The 27,701-nt window shown below is 44.6% G+C and overlaps 1 protein-coding gene across 5 annotated transcripts in view; it reads left to right on the forward strand.

Moving 5' to 3' along the window:
- Positions 1-27,701, forward strand: part of Prkcb (protein kinase C, beta) — a 331,347-nt gene that overhangs the window by 247,970 nt on the left and 55,676 nt on the right. For all 5 annotated transcript variants that reach the window (XM_039101234.2, XM_039101232.2, NM_001172305.1 and 2 more), the window contains one exon: positions 17,476-17,649. In XM_039101234.2, coding sequence (XP_038957162.1) covers positions 17,476-17,649 — 174 coding nt within the window. The remainder of the gene's footprint in view (positions 1-17,475; positions 17,650-27,701) is intronic.

Below are 27,701 nucleotides of genomic sequence, written 5' to 3' on the forward strand. Positions count from 1 at the left end.
GTGACTGGCTTGATCTTGTGCAGGTAACCACAGCGTCTGTGAGTTGATATATGCAACAGTCATGCCGTGTCCAGATGTGAGCCTTTCCCAGTTGTCTTCCATCTACTGACTCTTACACATTCTCTGTGATGTCCCCTGAGCCTTGCATGGAGGAGGTCGATATAAATGACCAATGCATACCTGAGAACTCAGTTACTTACACTCAGCACTTAGGTCAGTTATAAGTCTCTCCATTAACCAGTACCTACAGCCAAAAGAAGCTTCTCTGACAAAATCTGAGAGCTTTATATGTCTGGAGGTATAAGTACAAGTGTTTAGAAGGCGGTTTGACAGTGTGAGCATGTAGCAAAACAACAGCATACTCCCCATGTGGCCTAAGAACTCCCTAGTCATGGGCTTTTGATCAGGTGAAGCTAGCCTCAAATCCAACCAGAAAGCAGTCGTTTACCTCGTTCTCGTGCTGCTACTGCATAAGTGGCACCTTTCTCTAGGATGGTTGGTATTATAGCATATAGTGTCTAGCACTGGGCAAGATTTCCACAACACCTTCTGCCACTGTGTAAGCTAGCCAGCAAGGAGGAAGTGTCATGGACAGTTTGAGGCAGACATAACTTTATACCACATATTTGATGTCTGTCACCCAAAAGTGACAAGTTTAAAACATCTGTTAAGTTATTAGGGCTAATATTGTTGTCTTCTGAGACCCAGGTATACTTATAGTAATGTTACATGTTGTTCAGAATAGTTTTTAAAGTTACACAGGGGCTAGAAAAATAGATTAGTTAATAAGTGTTTGTAATATAAGAATGAGGATCTAAGTTCACAATGGTGGCTTGAGCCTCTAAATCCAGCACCAGGGAGGCAGAGACACAAGGATCCCTAGGGATTGGCCAGCTAGTCTTGTCAAATGGGCAAGATCCGGGTTTGGTGGTTAGAAAAAAAAAGTGGAGAACAGTAGAGGAAGGTGCCAGACACCAATCTTTGGCCTATGCTTACATGTACACTCATGAGTACACACACACACACACACACGCACACACACACACATACACACGGGGGTGGGGGGGGAGAGGGTCTCTGCCGCATCACATATGCATACCTCACTCACATGTATGAGTGCATAAACACACACACAAACACACACCACAAATATTTAAAAAGACCTCAAACCTGATACCATAAATATCTATGTAAAATGATATTTATTTCAATGATATTGATTGTTAAATAGAAAAGATGTAAGCAGCTTAAAGATCCATTCATTGAAGTGACGTTTAAATGATAGAGGTTGATCTGGGACACATTTAAACCAGGTACCTTTTTGTTAGTCTCTCTGTCTAACACTTACCCATTCACTAACAGGAAAAATGGAAGGAACTGTAATGAGCATCCATGATACCTGCCAACATAGATTCTGCAGTTAGCAATGGGCTTTCTTGGACTCATGGCATATCTGTATATCCATTTGCACCCCCTTCGCCAACACCTTCTCAGTGCCTTTCAGGGTCGGTGATAGACCTCCATGCATATGAGTCTAGACTCATGAAGCCCACTGAACCAGGACACCATCCTCGGAGGTCAAATTTACATTCAACTAAGTGCACATTTCTTAAGTGTATCGTTCTGTGCGTTTTGAAATAATGTGTGCTTTAAAGCACTGTGGGGCTGTAAACATTAGTCAAGAAAACCCGAAGGAGCAGATGTGAGCACAGCTGTGGTATGCTGTGGGAGCCTACAGGAGGCTGACTCCTAGATTAAGTCACCTTCCTGAGAAAGTGACTAGAGCTAGCCCGCAAGGATGAGTTAACCACGTAAAGAAAGAAATGATAACCTCAGGGTGCGTCCGCCTGGCTTGGGCTAGTTCGTGTAGCAGTCAGGACATGGACTCACCTGCTGTAACAAATAGACTCCCAGAGGTATACTGGCTCAGATACGAAAGAGGTGAATTTTAAGTCATAAATAGTACAAGATGGGTGTTCCTGGCCCTGCCCACCCTCGCCATATGATAATTAAGGGATAGAATTCTTTCTGCCTTATATGGCTCCATTAGTCCCGCCAGCCTATTCTCTACATTCAGAGGGTGGAGGGGGAGGAACAGGAGGAGGAGGCTCAAGCTGCTTTGTTCTGGAACTGACACACTTCACTTCTGCCCACACCCTATCAGAAGGATTTCAGTCCATGGCCACGCCTCGCAGCAAGGGTGTCTGGGAGAATAATTTTGGTGGCTAGCAAGTGGCCTCGCTCATCCTGGCTGCTCCTTAGCTCTGGCTGGAATTTTTCACAGTGTCCCAAAAGACCTTCTGACTTTTTCCCTTTAGAACACCGAGCTTCTCACACCCCACGAACACAAATCTTGAAGCGCCTCTTCCTGGTGACATTTCCTTGTGTTCAAATCATGGGACATACCAGGTGCTGGGGCTGCCGTTCCCGGGCCCAGCAAAAGCCAGGAATAAATCAAGTAGGATGCAGTCAGTGGCTTATGAAATTGAAAGAAGCAGCAAATGCTTGGGAACTGGGCACTCAGGTATCACATCCACAGCTGCTAAAAACAATTCTATCCTGTTCTGTGGCTGGGTGTGTACCCAAGACAGAAAGCGCCAACCTCCTCTGTGGCTGGAACTTCCTGGAACTGTGCCCAGGAAGTCCAGTGCCTGGATGTTCCCAGAGGTCAAAGATGTGGACCTGAAGTACCTGAATGTCCCTGGAGTCTAGGAAGGTGCCCTTCAACACTCAGAATTTAGCTGCTGTTGTCCAAGGTGAGGGTGCAGATTTTGCAGGTCAACGGTCAGAGCAAAGCAGCACACACAGATAAGATAATATTTATATTGTATATTGTTGTATGTTTATATTAATATGTTCTAGAGGAGTCTACCAGTGAAGGTAATTTTGTTCTTCTACTATGGCTAGTGCGAGAGCTAAAGTTATGTTTTAATTACTATGCCTAAGCGATCTGAACAACAAAATGCCTCTAGCCATAAGCCCCTTGCCCAAGGACAGATACTCCTGTGGAGGCTCTTGTTTATGTAAGATAATAAGCCACATGTTTTCACTCCTGTAAACAAGTTCGTTTGACCCAACTGCACCAGCTATGTTTGATATTTAGGAGGGAGTTACATAGGCAGGAAATACATGAAGATGTACGCTTGCCCCTGATTGGATGTAGGCAGGAGGTACGCAGATAGGAAGTACAACGAAATATATGCTTGGCCCTGATTGGACCTCATGGGAAGTACGTAGCCTTATGGGTGTAACTTTATAGACCTCTGCAAAAAAAAAATGAGACTCATTGCCATTTTCTGGGAGCCTAGAAATGGATCTGGCCAGAGTCCATCTTCCTGGCCGATATTTAATTAAAGCTTGCTTCAAATCTGGCTCTAAAACTGTGGTAGTGGTCTTATATGTGCATGGCAGGATTAGCATTAGTGCCAGTGATGCAGGTGGTGAAAATAGCCTTCACATCTTAGGCTCACATACAATTTGCCAGCTCGATGGCACTCGCTTTTGAAGCGCATGGAGTCTTCCTCTCTCACTCTGGTATGGCAAGTCCTCATCTCTCCTTTGCTCCGGATCTTCTCCTTTAGAGGAGATTCGTGCTTCAGGGTCCCACTGTTCTTTGAGCATCCTCTCTAGGGTCTTGGGAAGTGTGGCCTTGTTGGATTAGACATGGCAGTTACTAGGGGTGGGCTTTGAGGTTTCAGAGGCTCAAGCCAGACCTAGTGTCACTCTCTCTTCCTGCTGCCTGGGGATCCAATGTAGAACACTCAGCTATCTCTCCAGCACCACATCTGCCTGCATGTTGCCGTGCTTCCTGTCATGGTGACAGTAGAGTAAGCCTCTGAACCTGCAAGCCAGTCCCAGTTAAATGCTGCCCTCTGTAAGAGCTGCATGGTTACGTTGTCTCTTCACAGCAAGAGGAACTCTAGGACAGGATGGAACCCTAGGGCCTTGGACATGTTGGGTGAATGTCCTACTATTGTGGTACACCTTTGGCCTTGATTTTGGTCTCATACTGGCATGATACTGAGCCCACACATTCCGCCTTATCTTCATGTCTGGGGTGCCCATGTGTTTGAATAGGCAATTTCTCCACTTCTTTTCTCACTTACCCCTAAGTGCCAGTTTTCCTCCCTTCCTTTCACTGTGAGCTGCTGACCTCAGTGCTGGGAGGTCACCCTACCCGTCCCCTCACCCACTCGTCCACAAACCAGTGTGCATCAGTGGAATTCCCAAGAGCGCCCCGGAACTTGCCTTTACGTGCCTTCTGCTCTCCTGCACAGGCTTCAGAACTGTCAGACCCTCCAGATCTCCGAGGCATCTCTGGCCGGAGCAGTGCTGCTCAGTTGCTTCCTCTACAGCCTTTACAGTCTTGATCCCCCATCCCAGTTTGTTCAATCCTCACAAACTGTACTACCTGCCCCGCCCACCCCTACCCCACCCACCTCTACCCTACCCTTCTCACCTCCATTCCATTCACACTCCCTTATCATCTCTCACCGTCATTGAACAGATATTAATTGTCATGAGAGGATTGTGCTTTGGACTGCCATGCCTTATGTGGTATTAATTAGTGCTGCAATTCCGTAAGTTAGTTGCTTAGGATAACTCTGTTGTCTCTGTGTGGGGATTATAAGTAAGGAAGGCTGGGCAACTTTGCCAAGATGTGATCTTTGAGAGGTGAATCAGGACTTGCAATCTGGTTTAATGATTCCAGTTGCTTCTTACCATCTTGTAACAGTGGTCTTTGCTACTTTGAGGTCTATACATCTTCCCAAACTTCCCCTTTCTTTCCTTCTCTTCACTCCATTTCTCCCTTTTCCTCCTCCTCTAGCTCCTCCTTCATGTCCTCCTCCTCTTCCTCCTAAGCACAGGGTCCCTCCATGTGGTCCAGTCTACCCTGAAACTGTATACTCCAGGCTGCCTTAAAACTCAGAATCCTCCTGTCTCAGCCTCTTGAGTACCAGGATTGCAGCTACAGCACTTCTGATTTTGAAATAGCATTTCCAAAATAGCTACCAGAGGCTCATAGTGGCATAAGCATATTCTTCCTCTTTCCATAGAAAAGAGTTAAAGATTGTGTCTTATGATTGCATTGGTATAAAGACAAATGCATTAATGTTGCATACTAGAATGTTTGCCTCAACCCCACTCCCCAGAGTTTCTCCCCTTGTGGTTTCAAAAACATTAAAATGTTTCACAAGGTCCCAAGATTGTGCCAGGCACAATTAAAGGAGAAGGCAGTCCTGATGCTCCCAACAGCCAGGTGCTCCTCTAGAGGCTCTGTGGACACAGGCGAACAGTCCAGATGCAGCATCTTGTGTCAAGTACAGGAGGAATTCTGACAGGAGGAAATGTCCTGAGGATATTAAAGGGGCATTAGTTCCTAGCAATAATGGAGACCTTCTCTCCTAAAGTCTTTGAGCTCCAGCTGTGGGAGGCGAGCCTAATTTTAATCTCATTAGTGGCGTGTATCCACACACACACATGCATGCGTACATTAGACGTGCTTATATAACCCTGCAGACAAAAGACTCCCCTTTCTTCCTCCTCTTTGCTATCTTCCTCTACCATATGTTAAATTGCTTTATCATATGGCTCACAGAGAGCTGAGAGTTGCTGCTACCTGTCCCCTAATCCTCTTCCAGGGAACCTTTGCTGTCTGATCTTGGCTTCCTGCCTGCTCTGTAGTTCTGTCCCAATTATGGTGTCTCTTCCCTCAGCCCCCAAGCTTCCATATGCAATTCTGACTGAGGTATGATTCGTGCAGGCTCATCTTTCTAAATCACTTTTCCCGATTTCCCAGGTCTCTGCTTGACAAAGTGACTTGACGCTTCAGTCTTCTGAAGATAGTGAATTGCAAAAGAGGATAAGGTCCTTTTTTTTTTTTTTGGTCTTCAACAAAATTAATTACACTGAGGAAAATTATCAGGAATTTCAAGCTTAAAATGCTTCATCTGTTGCAGATAGATAGTCAGGAGAGTAAAAGATGTTGAGGAATGGAGAGATGTGGTACCCAGCTGTTCATCCTGAAATGCCCAAAGGCAGGGCAAGATGGATTATTGACAAGAGCCCAGCAACTATGTCTCTGCCTCAAGGGAACTCACCCATCACCTTCCTTCCAATTACTGTCCCCCTCCCTGGCTGTTCATCAGTACTGCCTCCTTCAGCCTTTTCTGTGTCGAAATCCTAAATCTAGGCTATTCTAGAACTCTAAAATGCCAGAAAAGAGAAGCTAATGATATCCTTGCCTGTGCCCAAGAAGGAGGGGCAGCCACATAAGCAGAATAAAGACATGCTTTATGAGAGCATTTTTGGTATGAACAAGGGCTCTAACAGGAGAGTAGGAATGACTAACTTCTGTGGTCCACAGATCAAAGGAAAACTTTCCTCTTGGCCTATATATTCTTTTAAACACTTCCTGATTCTTTAAGGGTAAATACACAGTATTAAATCAGGCCATCTTATTGAAGATCCCCGACCCATGAACACAGAATCTGCACAGGGTTTAATGATCTAGGCATGGTGGAACATGTCTGTAAAGCCAGATCTCAAGAGATCACAAGCACAAGGCCAACTTGATCTACATAGTGGGACTTTTCTCTCATAGAGCTCAAGGACTGGGTATGTAACTCAGTAGTTAAGCAATTGGATGGCTTAAGAAAATGGTACTCTCAAGTTCAACTTTGGAACTTCCATAGTTCCTCTCCTGCCATCTATGCATCTCTTCCTACCACATCAGAAATTCACAGTGATGTGCTAATAGCACGACACATCTACAACTTTTTGTACAAAAATCATGGTAGCAGAAACCAGGGGACTGCAATCATCTAACACCCAGAGTAGGTATTTGGGATATTCAAATGAGGATGATACATAGGGTTAGAGGAGGCACGGTTTGCTCCACCCCATCCATGTCTCCCAGTGTTGTACTGTGCATTGTGTGCACTGTTGGAGAAGTCAGTCCTCTACTTCTGAGCACTGGGAGCGCATGTGAGTATTTCTAGTATTTCTAGTGTTGCTCATTTAATTTGCAGCATAGTCTAATGAGGTAGGGTTATTGTTATCTCCAGGTTAGAGATGCAGAAATAGAGGCTCGGGCAGTGAGAGACTTGCAGTCAAGCTGCAGAGGGAGTAGAGTGAAACCCAGTAAGTCCTCACAGCATCTCCTGTACCCTGCCCCAGAGAAGCTGCAGGCTCCAGCAGCAGTGATCTGTCACATCAACAGCAAAGCCAGTTTTGTGCTCACAAGGCAGATCAGATTATAAAGGAACAGGCTCTCTTTGTGCCACCTAATTGTTTAAATGAATGACAGACCCTTAAGAGTTTCATCTCATTGTCTTTTGGTAAAAGGCATCAATTACTGGCTTGTTTTCCAGAGAACCATCTATAAAACAGTGAAATTAAACCTGTTTTTATTTTAGCTATCTAGCTTTTGTCAAGCTTAACATACAACTCAAAGAAATGACTAAGCCAGACATGTTTCAGAGTTTGTTTGTTTGTTTGTTTGCCATCTCTGCTCTCAGTCCTTTCTGTTTTCTTCCTCTTTCTCTTTCTTTCTTACAAGAACTCTTAAGGCTTCTCTTAGCAAATTTCAAGTATACAGTCCAGTACTTTGTATGTGGCATACATGAAATCTCCCTAACTTTAGAATTGAAGCTGTAAGTGTCTCCCCATTTCCACACTGCCCATACCCCAGTTTTTGTTAGTGAACATCTTTCAGCTCTTTTATAGTTTAAGGATTTTTAGACTCCTCATATAAAAGCCTACAGTTTTTTGTCTTTCTATGTCTGGCTTGTTTCCCTTAGCATAAGGTCTTTCAAGTTAACTAATGTTTATTTTTAGCTCAAAAGAAGCCTTCAGTAACTATTACCAATCCATGCATTTCTAATAATGCCAGTAATGAGAGGTGATGTAGCCTCGAGGGTAGAGATAACACTTCTACATATTCTTACTGTAACTCAGTTAAGCATTTCCTATTAAGACTCAACCAAGCATCCTCATCAGGAACACAGGCAACAGTCTCGGGTTTAAGTCTCCTTGTTCACTCTCTACCTTTTTCTTACCGCCAGTGGAAGTCATCCCTCTCATTCTTTTGTGGCCTTTGTTTAATGAATTTGCAGGAGCCAGATATGACCAGTCTTTAAGGACCTCAGTTCTAAACTTCCCTCCGTAGTTTCTAGCTTTGTCTGTCTAAAGGGTAAAAACGCAACTAGATTAAACCTAAAGCATGATCTCCACAGCATCATTTAAAAAGGTTTAGAGGCTGAAGAGATAGCACTTGCTAAAAGTGTTTGCCAGGTAAACTCAAAATACATGAGTTCCATCCCCAGCCATCAAGCAAACATCTGGGCATGGGGAAGTACATTTGATGGGAGGTAGAGACAGGTGGTTCCCCAGTAAGCTAGACCAGTAAGAGACCCTGTCTCAAAAACAAAAGGCACCAATATGTCCTTTAATCCCAGCATTCAAGAGACAGAGGCAAGCAGATATCTATGATTTATTTTAAGGTCATCCTGATCTACACATTGAGTTTCAGACCAGCAAGGGCTATATCATGAAAACTTGTCTATAATTCCATCATTCTGGAGGTTGAGGCAGAAGAATCATAAGTTTGAGGCTGGAGAGAGAGAGAGAGAGAGAGAGAGAGAGAGAGAGAGAGAGAGAGAGAGAGAGGCTTAAAAATAAAGTAAAATAAAATGAAGTAAAAAAGCTCTGAACTTTCTGCAGGGATGACACTACGGTGACTTCCACAGTCACTGTGTATCCTCCAGATGAGCTCACACAGTGTGCCACAGCTTCCTCACATGGGCGTTTATATAAGCAGGCCTGCCAAATAAAAAGGGCATGTGTTCTTTTAAAACCAGCTAACAAAAGGGACAATTCCTGAGCACAGTCCTCTGGCCTCCACATATCTGTTCATGTGTATCTGCACACATGCAAATATGCACACACAATAAAAGTAATGAAGAAACGAAAAGGTTGAATTCTGGTTGCACCTGCTACCCTCACTGCTGACATGAAAATCAGCTCATTTCTGTCACAGGTCTATGCTTTACTAAAGAGATTTGTAGTTTTTTTTTTATTTTATAAAGAAATTTTATTTGCTTCAAGACAGGAGCTCATCGTATGGTCCAGGCTGACCTTGAATTCTGCTGCAGCCTCGTGGGTACTGGGGTTACAGGTGCTCACCATCATGCTCAGCTGAGAGATTAGTTCATCTGCAGAAGCCTTGCATAAGAACCACGGAGTGGTTGATTTTATGTCCCCCACCTTACCGTGCATGGTGACTCTCATCTCTTTGTCGAGCAGACTTGAAAACTGCATGGAAGAAATGATTCGGTTCCACCCAGGTCTACACCCACTTCCAGTGCACAACAATTCCTCATTATTCCATTTTCCACTTTTCCTTTGAGCTTCGCTTCAGGAAGCTAAGCCGTTTTGGTTACCTTCTCCAAACAAGCTATTAAAGGCCCCGAATCAGACTGCTAACTTCCTCCCTGCTGGTTGAGGCAAACACACTGAGATCCTTGAGTCACGTGACTTCATATTAAACTGGAGCAGCCACCATATATTACATATTGAACACGTGCATGAGTGTGCACATACACTTAGAAAATTTGATCCAAAACTCAAGCCAAAGGAATATGCCTTGATAGATCAGAATTCAAGAACCTCGAGGTAGTATAGAACATCTCAGACATCTTCGTGCTGAGTGAAGCCAAGAATGGGCAGGCCTCATAAATTAAGAATTCGTAAGTATGATTCGTAAGTAAGTCAGCATCACCCTGAATGTCACTTTGTGACACTCTTCACAAACTATACATCACTGAATCATCACCTTGGCTCTGTGAGTCCTTGGGTTCTGTCACTGCCTTATCCCCACAGATAGCATGTTGAAAGAAAATCCCAGCTGGCATATTTTTTTCCTTCTACTCCAAGTCTTTGGTTATAAAGGATGTTGCTGTGATAACGTAGGTTAACAAAAAGCAATTTAGGAAAGAATAGGTTTATTTTAGCTTACAATTCCAAGTTACAGTCCATCACTGCAGGGAAATCATCAGTGAGAGCTTGAGAAAGTTGTTCACATAATATCCACAGTCTAGAAGAGAGAGGAAAATGCATGCATGCCTACATGCTTGCTTTCCTGCTTGCTTGAGTCCAGCTGGATTTCCCTACGATTAGACAGTTCAGGTACTCCTGCCTAGGGAATGGTGCTGCCCACACTGGACTGTGTCTTACCATATCATTTAACTTAATTAAGACAATATCCCATAGATAGTGTCACTTTTCCCAGGTGATTCTATTTTAGGTCACATTGACAAAGTTGACCACCACAAAAGATGAGGTTGTTTAAACCCCTCTCTTTGTCATTAGTTTGAAGATCCAGTCTGCAGGAGGATCTTGATATGTCTATATGGCAGACACCATGAAGTTGAGAGGCCTGGACATTGAGGGATATAGTTCCTTGCTCTCCATTGGAATTTTAGACATTAGTAGATGATCTGCTAATTCCACAGGAAAGCTCCGTTGGCTACTAAGTATGTACATTCCTTTACAAGACCCTTTTAAGACTCCCTAGAGGGGATACAGGTTTCTCCTTGGGGCCATGGCTTTCATTCTGGGCCTTGCACAAGACCTCCCAGAGCACATTTTACAATAGAATTCTGTCTTTTCAATTCATCTTGTCTTTCTCATGTATATGGAGAACGTGGGAAGGAATCCTTTATATCCAGGAAAGGAACTCTTTTTGTTCTTTTTGCTTTAATAATTAATGCTTACTTGGTGCAAAATACAGGTCTTTATTTGTGTTATGTCATTTAGTCTCAGTATGACCTTGCCAGGAAAAATATATCATTATGTCTCTCTATTAGATGGGGCAACAGAGACAAAGAAATTGAACTAACTTTCCCAACAATACAGAGAAAAACACTTGTCAAAGACAGAATTTGAATATGCAACTTGGGACCTTGAACTTGTACCTGTGTAAGTTTTCAGTTCTTGTTAGATAGAAATTTCTGGATCCTCAAAGTCCACTGGCACCATAATTCAATTCTTTTGAGACAGAGATCATTATGATGTCTACCATGTCGCAAAGGCAAGGGTGCTGAAGTTAGCTTTCATCCTAGAATCAGGATGCATCTAGATTTTTCTCAAAATCCTGTCCCTGAGTGACTGAGTGTCCTTGGAAGAGCAACTGGACAGTGTTTGGCCCACATTTAAGATCCTGACCATTATCCACATCCTGATGGATTTGGGCAGCTCACCTCCCTGTCATCTCCCCCACCATAGTCCTCTCACAGGAAGCACCCAGATATTTAGAAGATTCTGATTTAATTGGTCTGGAATGTGGCCCAACCATCCGCTCCGAAAAGCCCTGCAGAGAATTCTGATGTGCAGTGTAAAAACTCTAGCTCTTGCAAGCAGGTGGTGCGAAACCTGAGTACCAGGATTGCAGCTGCAGCACTCCTAATTTTGAAATAGCATTTCCAAAATGGCTACCAGAGGCTCGTAGTGGCATAAGCATATTCTTCCTCTTTCCATGGAAAAGAGTTAAAGATGTGTCTTATGATTGCATTGGTATAAAGTCAAACGCATTAATGTTGCATACTAGAATGTTTGCCTCAACCCCACTTCCCAGAGTTTCTCCCCTTGTGGTTTTAAAAACATTAAAATGTTTCACAAGCTCCCAAGATAGGGGTCTTTGGTCCTGTGCCAGGCACAATCAAAGGAGAAAGCAGTTCTGATTTTTACACTATCCTCTCAACAGCCAGGAGCTTCTCTAGCATGTTCCGTGGACACAGGAGAACAGATCCAGAGAACAACAGCTTTAGGACGATGTCCCATTTAGGCTCCCAACCTTGCCACACGTCTGTCACTTAGTAGATTTCTACTAAGGGATGTGGGGGCACAGGCCTCACAGGTTCCCTGTGGTGTCTTCATTGAGGTACAGGAGCTTTAACTCAATCCTTTACTCACCTCCCTTCTCTTCTGATTGCTGCTTGGACACTTTACTGACACGCTTTGTGCTCAATAGAATTCGGGGACCCTGACTCCCAGCATGCCTTTGTTCATTTTAGATGCATGTGTGCCAGCAGAAGTCATCAGGTTGAAACCTTTCTCTATCTCTGCTTGGTAGTGTCTCAGTTATAATTTGTATTGCTGTGATAAAAAAACACCAAGACTAAAAGCACCTTGGGGAGAAAAGGGTTTATTTCGGCTTACAGTTCTCAGGCCACACTCTTATAACTGAGGGAAGTCAGGAGGGAAACCCAAAGCAGAAACCTGGAGGCAGAAACTGATGCAGAGACTAGGGAGGAATGCTGCTGACTGGCTTGTGCCCTACAGCTTGTTTAGCCTGCTCTCTTTCACCATTCAAGACCACCAGTCCAAGGGTAGCCCCACCACAATGGGGGTAACCCTCCCATATCAGTCCCTAATGAAGGCACTATTCTACAGGCTTGCCCGAGGGCTGATCTTATGGAGGGATTTTCTCAGTCGAGGTCCCTCCTCCCTCACCTAACTCCAGCTTGTGTCAAGTTGACATGTAACAGCCAGCACAGCCAGCTCTCGGCCTCTGACGCTGCTGCATGTGTTGTTCCTGCTCCTCTGACCCATTATGGGAGTGATGGTAAGAACACCATTCACTACTCCTCTGCGTGTACAAAGCTCTGTGCAGGGAAGGAATTGTCTTCAGACCTCAGTTCCAGGAAGAACATGCTTTTCTGTTTGAAAACAAAATCACTTTCCCTATAGAAAATACCAATGTTATTACATTTCGTGTATGGCTGGTTGTTTTGGCTTCTAGGAAGAGAGACGAGGAGAGAGGGAGGGAGGGAGGATGAGGAGGAGAGGAGAGGCAGGCAGAATAATGCATTAAAATATGTACTATATACACATACTTGTATGGAAACACACAGACATAGGTGTTGGCTACACAGTGTATAATCATTTATAACCATCCGTGTTGAGGTATGTTTATGGGCCACACAATTCCCTTGTTTGTGTTACATAATCTTGAATAGTCTCTCAAGTTCTTTGGGAAATATGGGTTGAGTGATGTCATCTACACACATTAAGTAATTCCAAGTTCTAAGCACTTGAAGCCCTGAGCAAGTGACCTAGATCTAGGAGTTGTAGCTGTTTTTTTTTTTTTTTCTCACTCGGATCTGTTAACTCAATTAGTGAACAAATATTGGTTCACCGTTGACTGTGCTGGGTGTTAGGAGTATGAGCGACGGCAAACTGTCTGACCTCACAAAGGGGAAAGATAAGGCTGACGATCAGTGCGGAGGGAAGTGCCATGAGGGGAATGGGGAGACAGCTCAGTGGATAAGGTGTACCTGCTCCACAAGCCTGAGGACCCGGGTTCTAATCCCCGAAATCCATATAAAAGCCAGGCATAGCGGCATGCACTTGCAATCTCAGCCTTGGGGATTGAAGATGGGTGGACACAGGCAGATCCCTAGAGGTAGATGTCTAGAGCACAGTGGCCTATCAATCTAACCAAAATTGTGAGCTCTGTGTTTGGGAAAGACCCAGTCTCAAAAACTAAAACTAAAGTGGGGAAGATACCCGAACAGCTTCTGGCCTCCACGAGTACATTCACGAGAACACATACACTCACTTGATTACATCATGCATGTGCGCATACATACATACACACAAAGGAAAAGTGCTGTGACGAGAGATGAAGCCATGTCCTTGACATGAACACTGATGCTTAGGGAAGGTAGGCAGTCAGGACTTGGAGGGTGTCACAGTGAAATGTGAGCTGCCACTAGGAGGTCAGAGGGCAGAAGCTTGAAACCCTGGGGTAGTCCTGAAGGCTGGGGCCACCTGAGAGATAGAGGGGTTTGTAGGAAGTCTTATCTCAGGAAAACAGAGGGAGTGATGCTAGCTGGCTTGAGCTCTTCAGGCATCGTTTGGCTGTGTGGGTTGCAAGTGTATGGGGAGCTTGGGGTTAGGAAGACCAGAAGCAGAGCTGATAAAAAGCAACCATGGGAGCCTGGTTCACGGGCTAGCCATCCCTCAGGCTTTTCTCAGGAAAGATAAGGACTTTAAAAATCCCATCCACTGTCCTCCCTCTCACCATCCATAAACAAACAAACAAACAAACGAACAAACAAACAAACAAACAAGCAACCTCAAAATCTAACCCTGGTCTGTGTGGAGGTGACCTTCCTCAGACATCAGATGTCTGTAGATGGCATTGAGTTAAGATGAGGTCACTCTGGATTACAGTGGCCCTAATGTAATGTGTCCTTGTAAGAACACTGGGACACAGACACAGGACAACAGGGAGGGACACAGTGTGAAGAAAGAAGTAGAAATTGGAGAGATCTGTGTATCTACAAGCCAAGAGTACTAAGGCTAGCTGGCAGCTGCCAGAAGCTGGGAGAGGACATGGGATGGATTCTTTCTTGGTTTTCAGTAGCAGCTGACCCTGCTAGCATCTTGACTTTGAACTTCTGGCCTCCACATTTCTGAGAGGCTATGTTTCTGCTGTTTGAAGCCACCTCACTTTTTGTTCTTGGCTGCGCCCGACCTGGAAAACAGCCCAGTGCTGCATGTTAAGTGGTCATCAGTGCTAGTTAAGCTGCACTTTATACCCCCTGTCTCAGGCACCAGCTGAGGCCTTTATTTGGGCACATCCATTTAACAGATTCAGAAACTGAGGCTCAGAACAGCCAAGTGAACTTCCTAATGTCACACAGCTACTTTATGGCCTACCTTGGGTATACATCAGGCATTCTAACTCTCAAATCCACACATTTACCATTGCTGAGCACTACCCACTCCATGGCCAGAGGCCAGGATGCCGGGCATACCTCACCGTTGGGATCTGGCAGCAAAGTTCATCACCACAAGCTTCCCACCAGGGAGCCCTTGGGCTGCTTTTCTCTATTTTATTTGCTGTTGCTGGGGTTCTGCTATTTATCACATCTCTCCCTGAAGATTCTTGGGTAACAGATGTGGCTTGGAATTTGATAAGAACGCTACTTCAACACATCCTTCCAATCTGTGTGGAATCCTCACCCTGGAGACGCAGGGACAGCTGGGCAAACAACCCACGCCCTCTGTGCTGGTATTAAAGTTTCTGGAAGCTCCAGGAACTGCTCGATGCAATTAATAAGAGATTTATTTTCACTTCAGGAACACGGGGGGGGGGGAGGGGCTGGGGGATGTGGCCATGGCCATTGCTAGTTCTGTGGCTAATGATTTGCATTTTGACTTTTGCTGTCTTTGTCTCCTGTGTAAGCATTAACCAAGTGTCTGGGATGTGCCAGGCGGTGACCAGATTCTTAAAAACAGTTAGCAAGTGTCAGTCTAGCCGTTGAGAAACAAACGTAGAAAAGGTACAGGAGAGCAGGCGAGGGGGCTCCGCTGTGTCACTGTGCCCTAGTTCTGGATGCTGTCGCTTCCAGTTTCTCCACTAAGGATAGACAGAGGGTCCTGAATTGTGAATGAAGGTCTGGGTGTGACAGGACATGTTAGCCTCTCAGGTAGGGGTTCTCCTCCCTTCCCTGGTCCTTCCACTCCCTTGCATCCAATCCAGATCACGTTACTGTTCCCTGTTTCTTCTCTCCCAGCTTTCTCTGCAATCAGAGAGCAGAAAACCCCACCTCCTCCTGATTCTCTGCCTCAGGACATTGATTCCCTTTAGTCATTGTCCCTACCTTGGCAAAGGCTAGGAACTTGAGTACCATGTAGAGAGCAGATAGAGGGGCTATACCAAAGACTCATCCTGACTCTGTAACTGGATTGCCACCTAATCCAGTAGCTATTCTGAGGGCCCAGTCAGTGTGACACAGGTAACAGCCACCGAGATGGGCAGCTCCGTAGAAGACAGAGGCAGAGAAAAGGCACACTGTGGTGAAACTGTGCTGGAAGCTTTCTTCCTAAAGCGTCCTACATGACCCTGAGTCTGTAGTGCCCATGGCCACCAGTGATTGGAAGGAGAGAGGAGACAGTAGAAGTAAGAGTCTGGGCGAGCTCAAGAAAGTTGGTGAGGTCTGCCTGAAAGCTTCAGTGTGTGAATGCTGAACCCTAGGAGCTTCCATGACTGAATCCAGTTGCACCATTTCTGTTAGGACAGGAGCTGAGTGGGTTTGCTGGCCCTTCTGTAAGCTCCTTGGTGTCCCTCCATACTCTGTGTGGTCCCAAGTCTCTGCTGCATTGCCTTGTTCATTTGCGTCAGGACTGAGCACTTTAGTCTTAATCTCTTAGCTTTAAAGACAGGAAGTTTGTGCTGGTGAGGTGGCTTCAGACTGGTAAAGCATTTGCTGTGCAAACCTGACGGGGTGAGCTTGACATCTGGATCCCTCGAAGAAGGGGAACCCACTCCTGAGAGTTGTCTGACCTCCACATGTGTGCCATGGCACCCCAGTACCTGCATACAATAACATAATATTAATATTAACATTTTAATAAAGGCAGGAACTTTAACCACATAAACCTAAGTTAAAATCCTGCCCTTGCTCCAAGTTGTACTTGGGGAAGGTATGTCCCAGTTTCTTATAAGATTCATAGCAGTGTCTACTTCCTAGAATCTTAGGCAAAGTAAATAAGAGATAACAAAGGAAAAAAAAAACCCAATAATTGCTCGACACATCGATAAGCACTCAAAAATATGGTGCTGATGAGCGTTTCACACAAAACAGATAGCATAGTGTCTTTAGCAAATAGGCCAGTCAGATCACTTTGTCCTCAAGGAAGCCTTCTAAGGAAGGCTAGGTCTCCTTGGAATGTGATCCAGGCCTGCACTTCCCAAGAGCCCTCTGGAAAATAGCACATGCAAGGATAGTTCTTCTGACAGGGTCAAGAGCAAGGATAGTAATACCATAATGAAAATGACACTGTGTCCATAAGCCACCTGGTTTGCTGACCCTGCTTATGGCCACATCTGGTAGGAAGAAGCCCCAAGACAGCAGGTGAGGCTGTTAAAGCACTACCTCGGCTAATCCAATAGTTGTCTACTCTCTTCCTCCGTGTGTTCAGGGTGAGGGAGCATGACTGCTTCATTCTTGCTACATTCCCAGCAGGCTCTTACAGAACAGGACACAATGAAGCAATAGAGGAGAGAGTGTCTCGAACCCGGTGTCACCAAGCATTCATTCATTCCTGTGTTGTTAGTGTTTACTGATTATCTACCGCATGTCTGATCCTTTTGAAGATTTCAAGTTAAGAGAGTGAAATTTGGTTCCATGGTGGTGGTCGTCATTCTAGCCATGCTGGCTGCCATTGTCATCAATGAATGTGCCAAAGGGTTCAACACAAGTCTCGTCTTTCCTAGGACTGTCTTCTATTGATAGGACTTAACCATTCAAAGTGTGAGGTGGTTGCAAAGTGTTATTCATTGTCTCTGGGTTAACAACATGTCTTTCCAAAGCGGGGATTGGATTTGCATGGACTCCAGGTACCCATGGTTGTCCTCTAGGTCTCTTTTAACTGAGCTGATGTGTTTGCTGTCCTTCCCAGGTCATGCTCTCAGAGCGGAAGGGTACAGATGAACTCTATGCCGTGAAGATCCTGAAGAAAGATGTGGTGATCCAAGATGACGATGTGGAGTGCACAATGGTGGAGAAGAGGGTGCTGGCCCTGCCTGGGAAGCCCCCATTCCTGACTCAGCTCCATTCCTGCTTCCAGACCATGGTAATGGGTCCAGTGCTCAGGGTAGCCATGTCCAGGGTTTCCATGGGTTTGGGCCAATAATGCTTTCTTAATAGTAGCCATCCCAAGGAGATCCCTGGGCTGTTTGCCTTGTGGAAACTAAAGGATGCTGGGCCCACAGAAGTCAGCTGACAATTCCCAATGTTGCAACTGAACACTGTCCCCTGGGGCAAATGCTGTCCCAACTCAGGCAGATCGTTTAATACCCAGACAATCCAAATCTTTTCAAGCATTAAGAGGTGACTTAAGGACAGGGACTCAGCAAATCTTATAGCCTAGATAGTAACAGTTCGCCCTCCTAGCCCTTTGGAGGAGCATGTGCACGTCTCTGCAGGTTGCCTGAAGCCTTTGCTAGGGCCCTTCCCAGAAGAGGATTTCCTCAGAGCATAGCAATGAGAGAGTATCTGAGGCTGGGCAAAGGGTTGTAGGGAAGGGCTGATGATTTCAGAACATGGCTACTAGGATGAGTAGGAATCATTCATGCACTCTCTGCTGCTGCCCCAACAAGAGTTAAGTTGTCACTTGAGTGGATCCTGACCCTTCCCTGTTCCTGTCAGATGTTGACCTCCATGACCAGGAGAAGAGCCCAAGCACAAGTGCAAATTAAGAATTCATTCCGGAAGACATAGTTCTGTGAAAGGCCAATGGCTTTCGGGGATGGATTCTGTAGGATTCTTTTAGGATCCTTTGCCTTTTAACTTACACACTGACTTTACATCTCAACCTCTGTGTGAGATGGACTGGATGCTGTTGTAGTCTGCATTCAATTTGATTTACCTTTGGCGGCTAATCTAGTGAGTCCTCAAAGCCATTTTGTCACCTTCTTTTATCTGTGCTTTGATCTACTGAACATTCTGGGCTGTTTGGTCTGTAGTGTTTTCAGCCTAGTCTTTGCTTCCTGTACTCTCACAACATCCCTGCATGCTTCTCTCTCCCTTGTATTTTCTAGAAATGGGCAGCTGGGTCTAGAGGCTTGGTCAGACTCAGCTCCTATCCTTTAGTAAGACTGCAGGTGCCCCCAGGTTCCGGATGTATTCTTTCAGGAAATGCTTAAGGATGTTGATGATGCTGGCCCAGACTGATGCTCTCGGCACTAAGTCCATTAGCTCACTGAAAATTGTAAGATGGGAATATCTGTTTTACATTTGCTAGCTGGGGTGCTTTGTACAAAGCATTCTCCTTGCTTGTTTCCCGGCGGTCTGACTCAGACAGAAAAAGACAGAATCGATGCTCCATTTCTTCCCTTTGTTTACGCTTCTGGATAGTGAATTGGCTCACAGTTGCACTCTAAGGGAGGCTAAAACTTGGCTTTTAAAGTAAACCTTTAAGGGAAAGTGAGAGTGGCTGTAAAGAAAACTGTAAGTAAATGATAATTTATATCGTATGGGTACAGGCAGAGGCCAGTAACAAAAGATTTCAAATATCTTTAACACTACCTTGGGGAATTCAGTTCAGAAGGGGTCCACATGTTAACAGAGTTAGGACATAACCCTTGAGATGCCCCCTTCCCCCTTTCCATGGCTGGTTCCCAAACTTACTCAAGGGTAGCAGCACGCGAACGACTGACTGCCTGGTAAGTGGTGAACTTGGAATGACAGTTTGCAATTTCAGTTGTGTGTGTCGAAATGCAGAGGAATGAGCCATTTATGACTAATATTCATTGAACGAAGGATTGCATCATTACTAATAATGAACTGCTTTGAAAATGGCCGTGTGGAGTGGATTTGAGGTTATTCTTTTGATGGCAGGTGGCCTCCCTCATCTGTACTTCAGTTTTCTGACATCATAGATTCCAGAAGGAGCATGCATGTGGCAGCAGTACCAAGCACTAGGTTTTCCCCAACGAGTCATCGAGTGCCAAGGACAGACACTAAGAACCTCAAGAGTTAGTAGACTCTTGTCCTGCATGGGGAGAGGATCTGTGATTCCTTCCAGACAGTTTCCCACTCCAGAAAGTAGAGGGATCCAACAGACAATTTTCTCATTGGTTGACAATAACATGAAATGGCTAGTCCAGCTCTAGGGGCTGTGTTTTGTTTTGGGGGTAGGGTGATGGATGGGATACTTGGAGAAATGCACTTGCAAAAAGGCCTGGTGAGGCCATTTGAGAGAGGAGCAGACACCTAGCCATCTTACTTGTGTTGAAGTAGACACTCGGCCACCTCACCCGTGTTCAGATGGACATACAGACACCTCACCTGTACTCCAGACATCTTCTCATTGCATAAGATACCACAACACATGTTATTGTTTTCATTATAAATGATTTATGATTTTTTATTTTTCATTTTTTAAGACAGGGTCTCCTATGTAGTTTTATCTGTCCTGGAACTGTCTATGTAGACCAGGATGGACTCACCTTAAAGATATCCTTCCGCCTCTACCTCCTAAGTGCCAAGATTAAAGGCATGTGCCATCACATCCGGCCTGATTTTTAAAACTTTGTGCATGTGTGCATGTACATATGTGTGTTTATATATGTCTATGTAATCCAAGGTGGGGGGAGGCATCTGTGGAGATCAAAAGACCCTCAATCTGGAGGTACAGGTAGTTGTGAGTCACCCAATATGGATGCTGATAACTAGACTTGAGTCTTCTGAAAGAGCAGAAAGTGCCCATAACTGCTGAACTATCTTTCCAATACCATTTTCTAACTTTTGAAAATAATTATGTTAACATAATTTTTCATAAAATAAATATTATAATGTCTACTCTGTATGTGTATGAAAGTCACAAATTTAAGCTTCCTGGTAACTCTTAAATGGGTCTTACCATCATACCCAAGTTAGACAAGAAAACTGAAGCCATGCAGCTACATGTCAGGGCCCGGACTTGAACCAAGGCAGAGTAGCGGTAGTGCTAATACACTTAAGATACACACCGATACACGAGGAGGTTATCTGAGTGTGGATGACCTGGGTATCATTCTACCTGATGATTCCCAACACACAAATGTCCCCATTTGGCCTGAGCTCTAACCTCCCACCTGCTTAGTAAAGCCTCCCTTCCACCTCCGAGGTCTCCTCACCTCTAGGGTAAAACTGACTTTCTGTTAGAACATTTAACATATGTGAATCTTTAGAAGTGTTTCACCCCAGCTACACACTGATGCTACAATAGGGGTTGACCACAGCTGGAGGATTAAGGATTTGAGATACAGAACTCCTCTCTATGAACACAACGCTAAGCCCCCAGCTATTCCTACTCACCCCGAGTGCACCATGCTGAGATACGCACAAGGTGACCTCAGTAGGGACTGCCTTAGTTACTGTGCTGCTGCGGAGAACACCTTGACCAAGGCAACTTCTAGAAGGAAGGGTTTATTTTGGCTTGAGGTTCCAGAGGAATGAGATAATAGGAGAGCATGGAGTCCAGTAGAGGGTGTGCTGGCTGGAACAAGAAACCAAAGAGTTCATGTCTCAACCCCAAGCAGGAACCAGAGAGAGCAAACCGGAGGTTGGCGAGGCTTTTTAATCTTAAATCCCTCCCCCAGTGATGTACTTCCTCTAGCAGGGCTGTGCCACCCAAGCCTCCACAAGCAGTGCCACCAACTGGGAACCAAGCCTATGAGGAATGAGGACCCAAAGCAGCAGTGAGCAGCAACAAACATCCCACTTTGTGACTTGTTACCGTTTCTCACTGTCCCCTTCCAGCCCCTCTTTTAGGTTACATTACAAGAATGATAACAGTCAGAGAAGCTAAGTAACTTGTGTACCGTCACACAGCTGGTTAGTCATAGAGCCTGTATTTATTCTGGAAGACTCCAGAATTCCAAGCCTTTGCTGTCCTCTCATGCCTGAATTCCACATTACTGCTTATGATTCGCAAACACTTTTTCCTTTTCTGGTTGTACCCACGCTTCACAACAATTGTCTGTTTTTCTGCCCAAAGGAAATTGACCTTAAGAAAAATCAAGTCACTCAGGTAACAGAATTGACAAGCGGGAAGCCCAGAATTAGAGACAGCGTTTCCTAACGGCCTATTAGGTGTTCTTGCTACTATAAAGCATCACTCCCACCCACCCCACCGTGGATTTCATAACAGTTAGCTAAAATTTTTCTCCTGGAGAGTGACTGAGGGTCAGAAGCATCATGGCTATTGTTACTGTGGCTTAGAAGAGCAGAAAAATTTCTGGGGAAAGCCTGTAGGGCTGGTCATCTAGCATAGTTCATGGGCTAGCAGTGTTGTGGTCTTGGTCGTGGAGGGATGCTGAGGGCATCCAGCAGCACTGGGACAGGCAGCACCTTGAAAGCCAGAACATTGTGGCTGATGTGTCAAAGGTTCCCATGCACAATTATTTGACCACATGTATACTTGTTTGTTGAACCCATTGTGTCAAGCCCCTGTAGTGCCAGTGTGTGCTGACATAGGGAACAAGAGAACAAGTGCCTTGTTCCCTTGGGATTTCCCACTCTGCCAGGGAGGCAGGAAAATGGCCACAACAACGAAAGCAGAGGTAGACTGGTATTGTGAGATGACTTTTTTTTTTTTGATAGGATCATCAAGGAAAGCCTTGATGGTGAGGCTGACATTTGAGCAGAGACCAGAGCAGGCAGGGCTATTTGGGGGCAGCACAGTAGCTGAGAGCAGGAAGAATTCGTGTGAAGGCCTCAGGCAGGAACACGCTCCCTGTGTCTGAGGAGCAGCCAGAGGACCAGCTTAGCCTGAGCGGATTGTCATGTCATATTTTGTGACCCAGAATTCCTCTATGAATCAGCTCTCTTTAAAGGAACGACAAAGCTATTATAGCATACTACAACCTTGATAGGTTTTGTGTGTGTGTGTGTGTGTGTGTGTGTGTGTGTGTAGAATTTTAAAATTTAAGGTCCTTGATAGATTTTTTAAAAATCTGTAAAGTGGTTAAAACATATGAAAGTAAAATTCATCCAATAATACCCTAGATAGTTTCTGCCATTCTTGAAGTGACACAAAGCTTTTGTTTTGTTTTGGCTTTGTTTTGTTTTTTTGAAGCAGGGTTTCTTTGTGTATCCTTGGCTGTCCTGGAACTAGCCCTCTGTAGACCAGGCTGGCCTTAAACTCACAGAGATCCACCTGCCTCTCTCCACAGTGCTGGGATTAAAGGCGTGTTCCACCACCGTCTGGCCCCAAAGCTCATTATTTTAAAAGTTATTTAGAAAAGCAAAACTCTGTCAGAAATATCTTTACACTGTATTTTCAATGCTTTCAAAAATATGAGAGCCATTTTCCATGTTAGTGGAAACATAGAATATTAAATTTCATTTGATGTATTCTAAATGTGTTCAGCCTAAAACACGCACACAGGAAAGACTGACATGGCCAAATCAAGATATCGATTAGGTTCAGGGAAGGATTCATAGATAACTGTCTTCTCCTTGAGTTTCCAATATTTCAGCAGTGTCTCTAACAGGGCAATTAAACTTTGGGGTGTGTGTGTTGCATACACACATGTGTATGCAGCCATGCACACAGTCCAGAGGAGGACATCGTGTGACCTTTTTTGTCCCTCGTTACCTTCAAACAAGGATCAGCACGCTCTGGTGCTTACAATATATCTTTTATCCTTTACAAAATTGAGATTACAGGTGCATTCACCTGCACTCCTCATGGTCTTACATGGGTGCTGGAGACTTGAACTTGGGTCCTCATGCTTACACAGCAAATGCAAGGTAATAACATATGAGCCATCTGCTCGGCCTCTTAGATTTTTAAAAAATTGCCCACAAGATGGCAAAATAGATGCAAAAGCTTTTGGAAGAGCGTTGAGTTTTAGGGAGTTACTCGTTAGATGAGCCAGTTTCAGGCAAGTGACTTCTAGTGAGCTGTCCCAGGAACATAGAGGGCAAAGCATGCATTCCCCAGGGAGATGGATATGAACCTGTGATTACCGGCCACAGGACTCCTAGAAAGTCACTAACAGTCGTGACTATGGGTTTTATCATCTCATAAAAGGAGCCCATTACATGGGGATTAAAAGAGACAGTAGAGCAAATCTAACAAACGCTAAGTGGAAGTCGGTTCCATGATTAGAACTGGGCTGGGGCCCCTTGCTGCACCAGCACAAAATAATTTCATTTCCTCTAATCTTTTTGCAGTTTTTCTCAGGGACAATTGTCAGCCAGGCACATTCATGTAATTTCCCAACTGCCAGTGGGCACAGGCAGTTAACTTTCTTCAGCAAAACATCTATTTTAACTGTTTTCTTTTCAATTGAACATATGCACCTCTTTTTTTTTTAAATAGAATTAGATTTCATGAGTCATTGAGGGACAGAAGTTACTTCCTCCCCAAATTTGCTGCCATGGCCCAGCTATAACTCAGCTGCAAGGCATGCTGGGAGAAGCATCAACCCAGAATACAAAGGAGGGCAGAGATGGAGACAGGGATGGTTTCCACTTATTGGCATCATGCACATTGAGGCTTCAGAGCATCCAAGGCGCCATAGTGACTCAGGCCATATCTGGTTTTTGTAGTAATGTCCAAGGCTGGGCTTGGACCTTAAGGCAATGCTGAAGAAGGTTCTGGGAGGGGTCTTGGTCAGAGATGACTGGGTTGTAAGAAATAGAATACTGCTCTCCCACACTAAACTACCTCATGCATAAACAGAAACAAGCAACTAACACTAAGGAAGTCTTCATGGGAGAGAAATAAAGGCGCATGTGTGCTTGACCTTGGAAGGATCTAGAATTTGTAAATTTAAGGCAGATTTGTCTTCTTTCTTATTGTTTCTGTGTTTGTCACTGCTTTTGGCAAGCGTGGCTTCTCTAGTCCATATCCAGTAAATTTCCTGAGTCCCAACTCATAATCACAGGAGAAGGAATCTGATTGGTTCGGTTATATCAGGTGTTTCTTCATGGCCCAACCAAGTGTTCATTAGGTAACACTAACTCAGTGGGAACCTTATAAAAAGCGTTGCATCTACTGGGAAGGAATAATTGGTGCTTCTGATAACTGGGGGATGCCAATTGAGCCCATGGAGATTCAGACACAGATGCAGTCTGAAGTGCCTCACGGGAAAGAGAAGTAGTACCCAAGGGGTTCCTGGGAACTTGGCAGGTATCAGGGCTTCAGGGCACTAATGATTAGAGGCTCTTGGGTAGGGAAGGAACCAGAAATGCCAACTGAATATAAGTGCTAGGGCAGGTAGGGATGAAGATAGTTGGGTTTGCTCTATTCTCTTGATGGTAGCATTCGCATATTCATTTGATATTAAAAATCCTCGAAAGGTGGTTCCAGTCCCTGAGGACCTTTGTGTCTGCACCAAGGGCAATAGGAAGGCAGAACAACAACAACAAAAAAAAGCAGGAGGTTCTTGGTTTGGATTGGGATTCTCATGCTATAAAATGAGAGAAAGGAGAGCTGAGTGTGGACACACCTCCTTGACCACACATTCACCTCAGTGAAGCTCTGTGAATTCACACAGACTTGGCATGCTTGTCTGATGTGGAAGCACCCCATATGGAGGAGAAGCTGCTATGACTCGACTCCATTTAAGAAGACAGAGGGTGCGAATAACCAACCGGAGGTCCCAGAGCAAGTATCCCGTATAACTAGGGTGTGAACCAGGACTGACTGATGCCAAAGCCAGAGCTCTTAATCACAGTATTTCATGGCTTCTCTGGAGAGAAGCAGATGGCTGGGCGTGATAAAGGGAGCAACTTATAGTCACACTGAATACACGGACAAGCCTTGAAAAAAATCATTAAAAACTGCTACGGGGACAACATAACACAACTCATCTTAGAACGCAGTACAAGAGCTGCCCACGTGGTTGGTATCTCCCCCCTCTCCCCAGGTCTTATTAAAAGTGGCAAGGGACCCGGGGAGACAGTTCAATGGATGACAGTGCTTTCCCCACATGCACAGGGAACTGAATTTGGAACCCAGCCCTCATGCACCTGTAACCCCTCATGCTGTGAGGGAGAGAACGGGAGCATCACTAGAGCTTGACGGCTGCCAGCTTCAGTGCAGTGAGAGACTCTAATGCGAAGAAATGAGACAGGCTGACAAAGCAGGCCCTCCAATGTCATTCTCTAGACTCTGTACACATGTGTGTGCCCATGTACCTGTACGTACACGTGTATACATGCCACTTACATATACCATAATCGCAGAGAAAATGGCCGATATCATCACCACCACCACACAAGCCTCATGCCACACTCTATTTCAGACATGTTGGGGGAGGATTGCCTCTCTTGTGTTCCCTGACACCACATGCACAGCACAGATGAATTGTGCATGTGCGGTGCACTTATCATTTTAAATGGCCACCCCCTGTACTCGCATTCCAAATTTGGAAAATTCTGCCCAACTATTATACATGACACATATACATGAGATTCTTTTAGCTTTTTGAATTTACTGAGGGAATTTGGAAGAAAATGAAGCAAAGAATTGAAAATATCCAGAAGCCACTTTCAGCTTACAGGCCATAGCAGCATCACTTTGAAAGAGGCATTTTAAGGCTGAGCAGTCTGGTTAGTTTGAAGAGAAAGACGGTGAGTTTGCCTTTCTGGGCTTTTAATTGGAGACGACAGTGGAACGCCCACTTAGGAACATCCTGGAGTTGGCTGGAGCCGGCTGGAGCCAGCTGGAGCTCAGGAGAAATACAAGTCAACGTGCATCAGTCCAGAGAGAGCCTCTGAGCCGTGATTAGACGGGGAGAGGCACGCTCAGCTTGAAAGTGATCCTCAATAAGTACTTCTGTGATTCTTATATGGGGAGTCCATCAAGTAAATCCTTATCAAAAACCATGGGTGTGAGAACAAGGAGCTAATGAAGCAATGATTTTGTAAGAAGGGTGGGGAACAGAGTCAAATTCCAGGGTTGTGAAGGGGGCTAATTGGGTAAGAGCTGAGGTCCCAGGGTTCGCTCCTGACTCTCTTAATGCTGTGCCTTCTATTGCATTTATTTTGAGCATGGTTTGAATTAGTTATATGTATATTTTAACCAAGATTTGGATGCTCTAGGGAAAAGTTCTGTATCTTACTCTTTATTTTGGCCCCTGGAATGACTAATACCATGACTCACTCATACACACACACACACACACACACACACACACGTTCAAAGGAAGCTCTCAAATTTGCCTCTACTCAAGGTTTGCTCTGGTTGACCCCCAGTTGGACTTTTGAAACTTTTGCATTCCTGACTACTGCTGGGTAGGAACTTTGTGATATGGACAAATGGTGTTTGTTTGTATTTTAAATAAAGTAAATTCTTTAAAATATTGATGCACCAAAGTCAAATTTGATATAGACTGGAAATAGCAGAGTCCAGACTGAGTTTATAGTTTTTACAAGGACAATGACTTTCCATTTATGAAGATTTAACATATTTAAGTAATTATGTTTCAGTTTTTCAAGTGAATTTCAACTTACATACTTATTTTAGTCTTGCTATGTAGTACAAGATGGTCTTAGAATCTTTCTGCCTCAGCTTCCCAAGTGCTTCACTGTAGGACTGTCCCACCATGCTCAGAAAAAACAAAAGACAAAACCAAACAAATGAATAAACAAAAATCAAACCAACTAACCAACCAAACGATGACAATAACAAAACTCATAAACTGATCTCTAAGACTGATCTTTAAGGTGAGGAAGTATAGCTCTTTGAAAAGCTGCTTGTGTTTAATATTTTCTTTCCATAATTCATTTTTCACCTTACATCCCAATTGCAAAACCCTCTCTCCTCCCAGTCCTGCCCTTACAAATCCCTGCCCCTATTACTCCTTGCCCTTCTCCTCAGAGAAGAGGAAGCCCCATTGGGTACCACCTCACCCTAAGACTAATTTTTAAATAGGTGTATTTTGGTAGAGGAGTAAAGTTTAGTGAAAAGCTTGAATTCATCCAGGAGGATGGCTGAAGCCCCCTCTCGTCCTTTGTCATCTTCCAGCCATGATCTGGTCCCACCCATGACTTCTTGTCACATCTGACTCCGTGTACCTTATTCTTTCTGTTCAGCGATAACACCTGTGACATAAAGAAGCTTCCTATATTTAAATTTAACTATATTTCAAACTCCACAAACATAAGTTATAAAACGTATAGACC

Source organism: Rattus norvegicus, chromosome 1 (assembly GCF_036323735.1).
Source record: "Rattus norvegicus strain BN/NHsdMcwi chromosome 1, GRCr8, whole genome shotgun sequence".
In the NCBI taxonomy this organism is placed as follows: domain Eukaryota; kingdom Metazoa; phylum Chordata; class Mammalia; order Rodentia; family Muridae; genus Rattus; species Rattus norvegicus.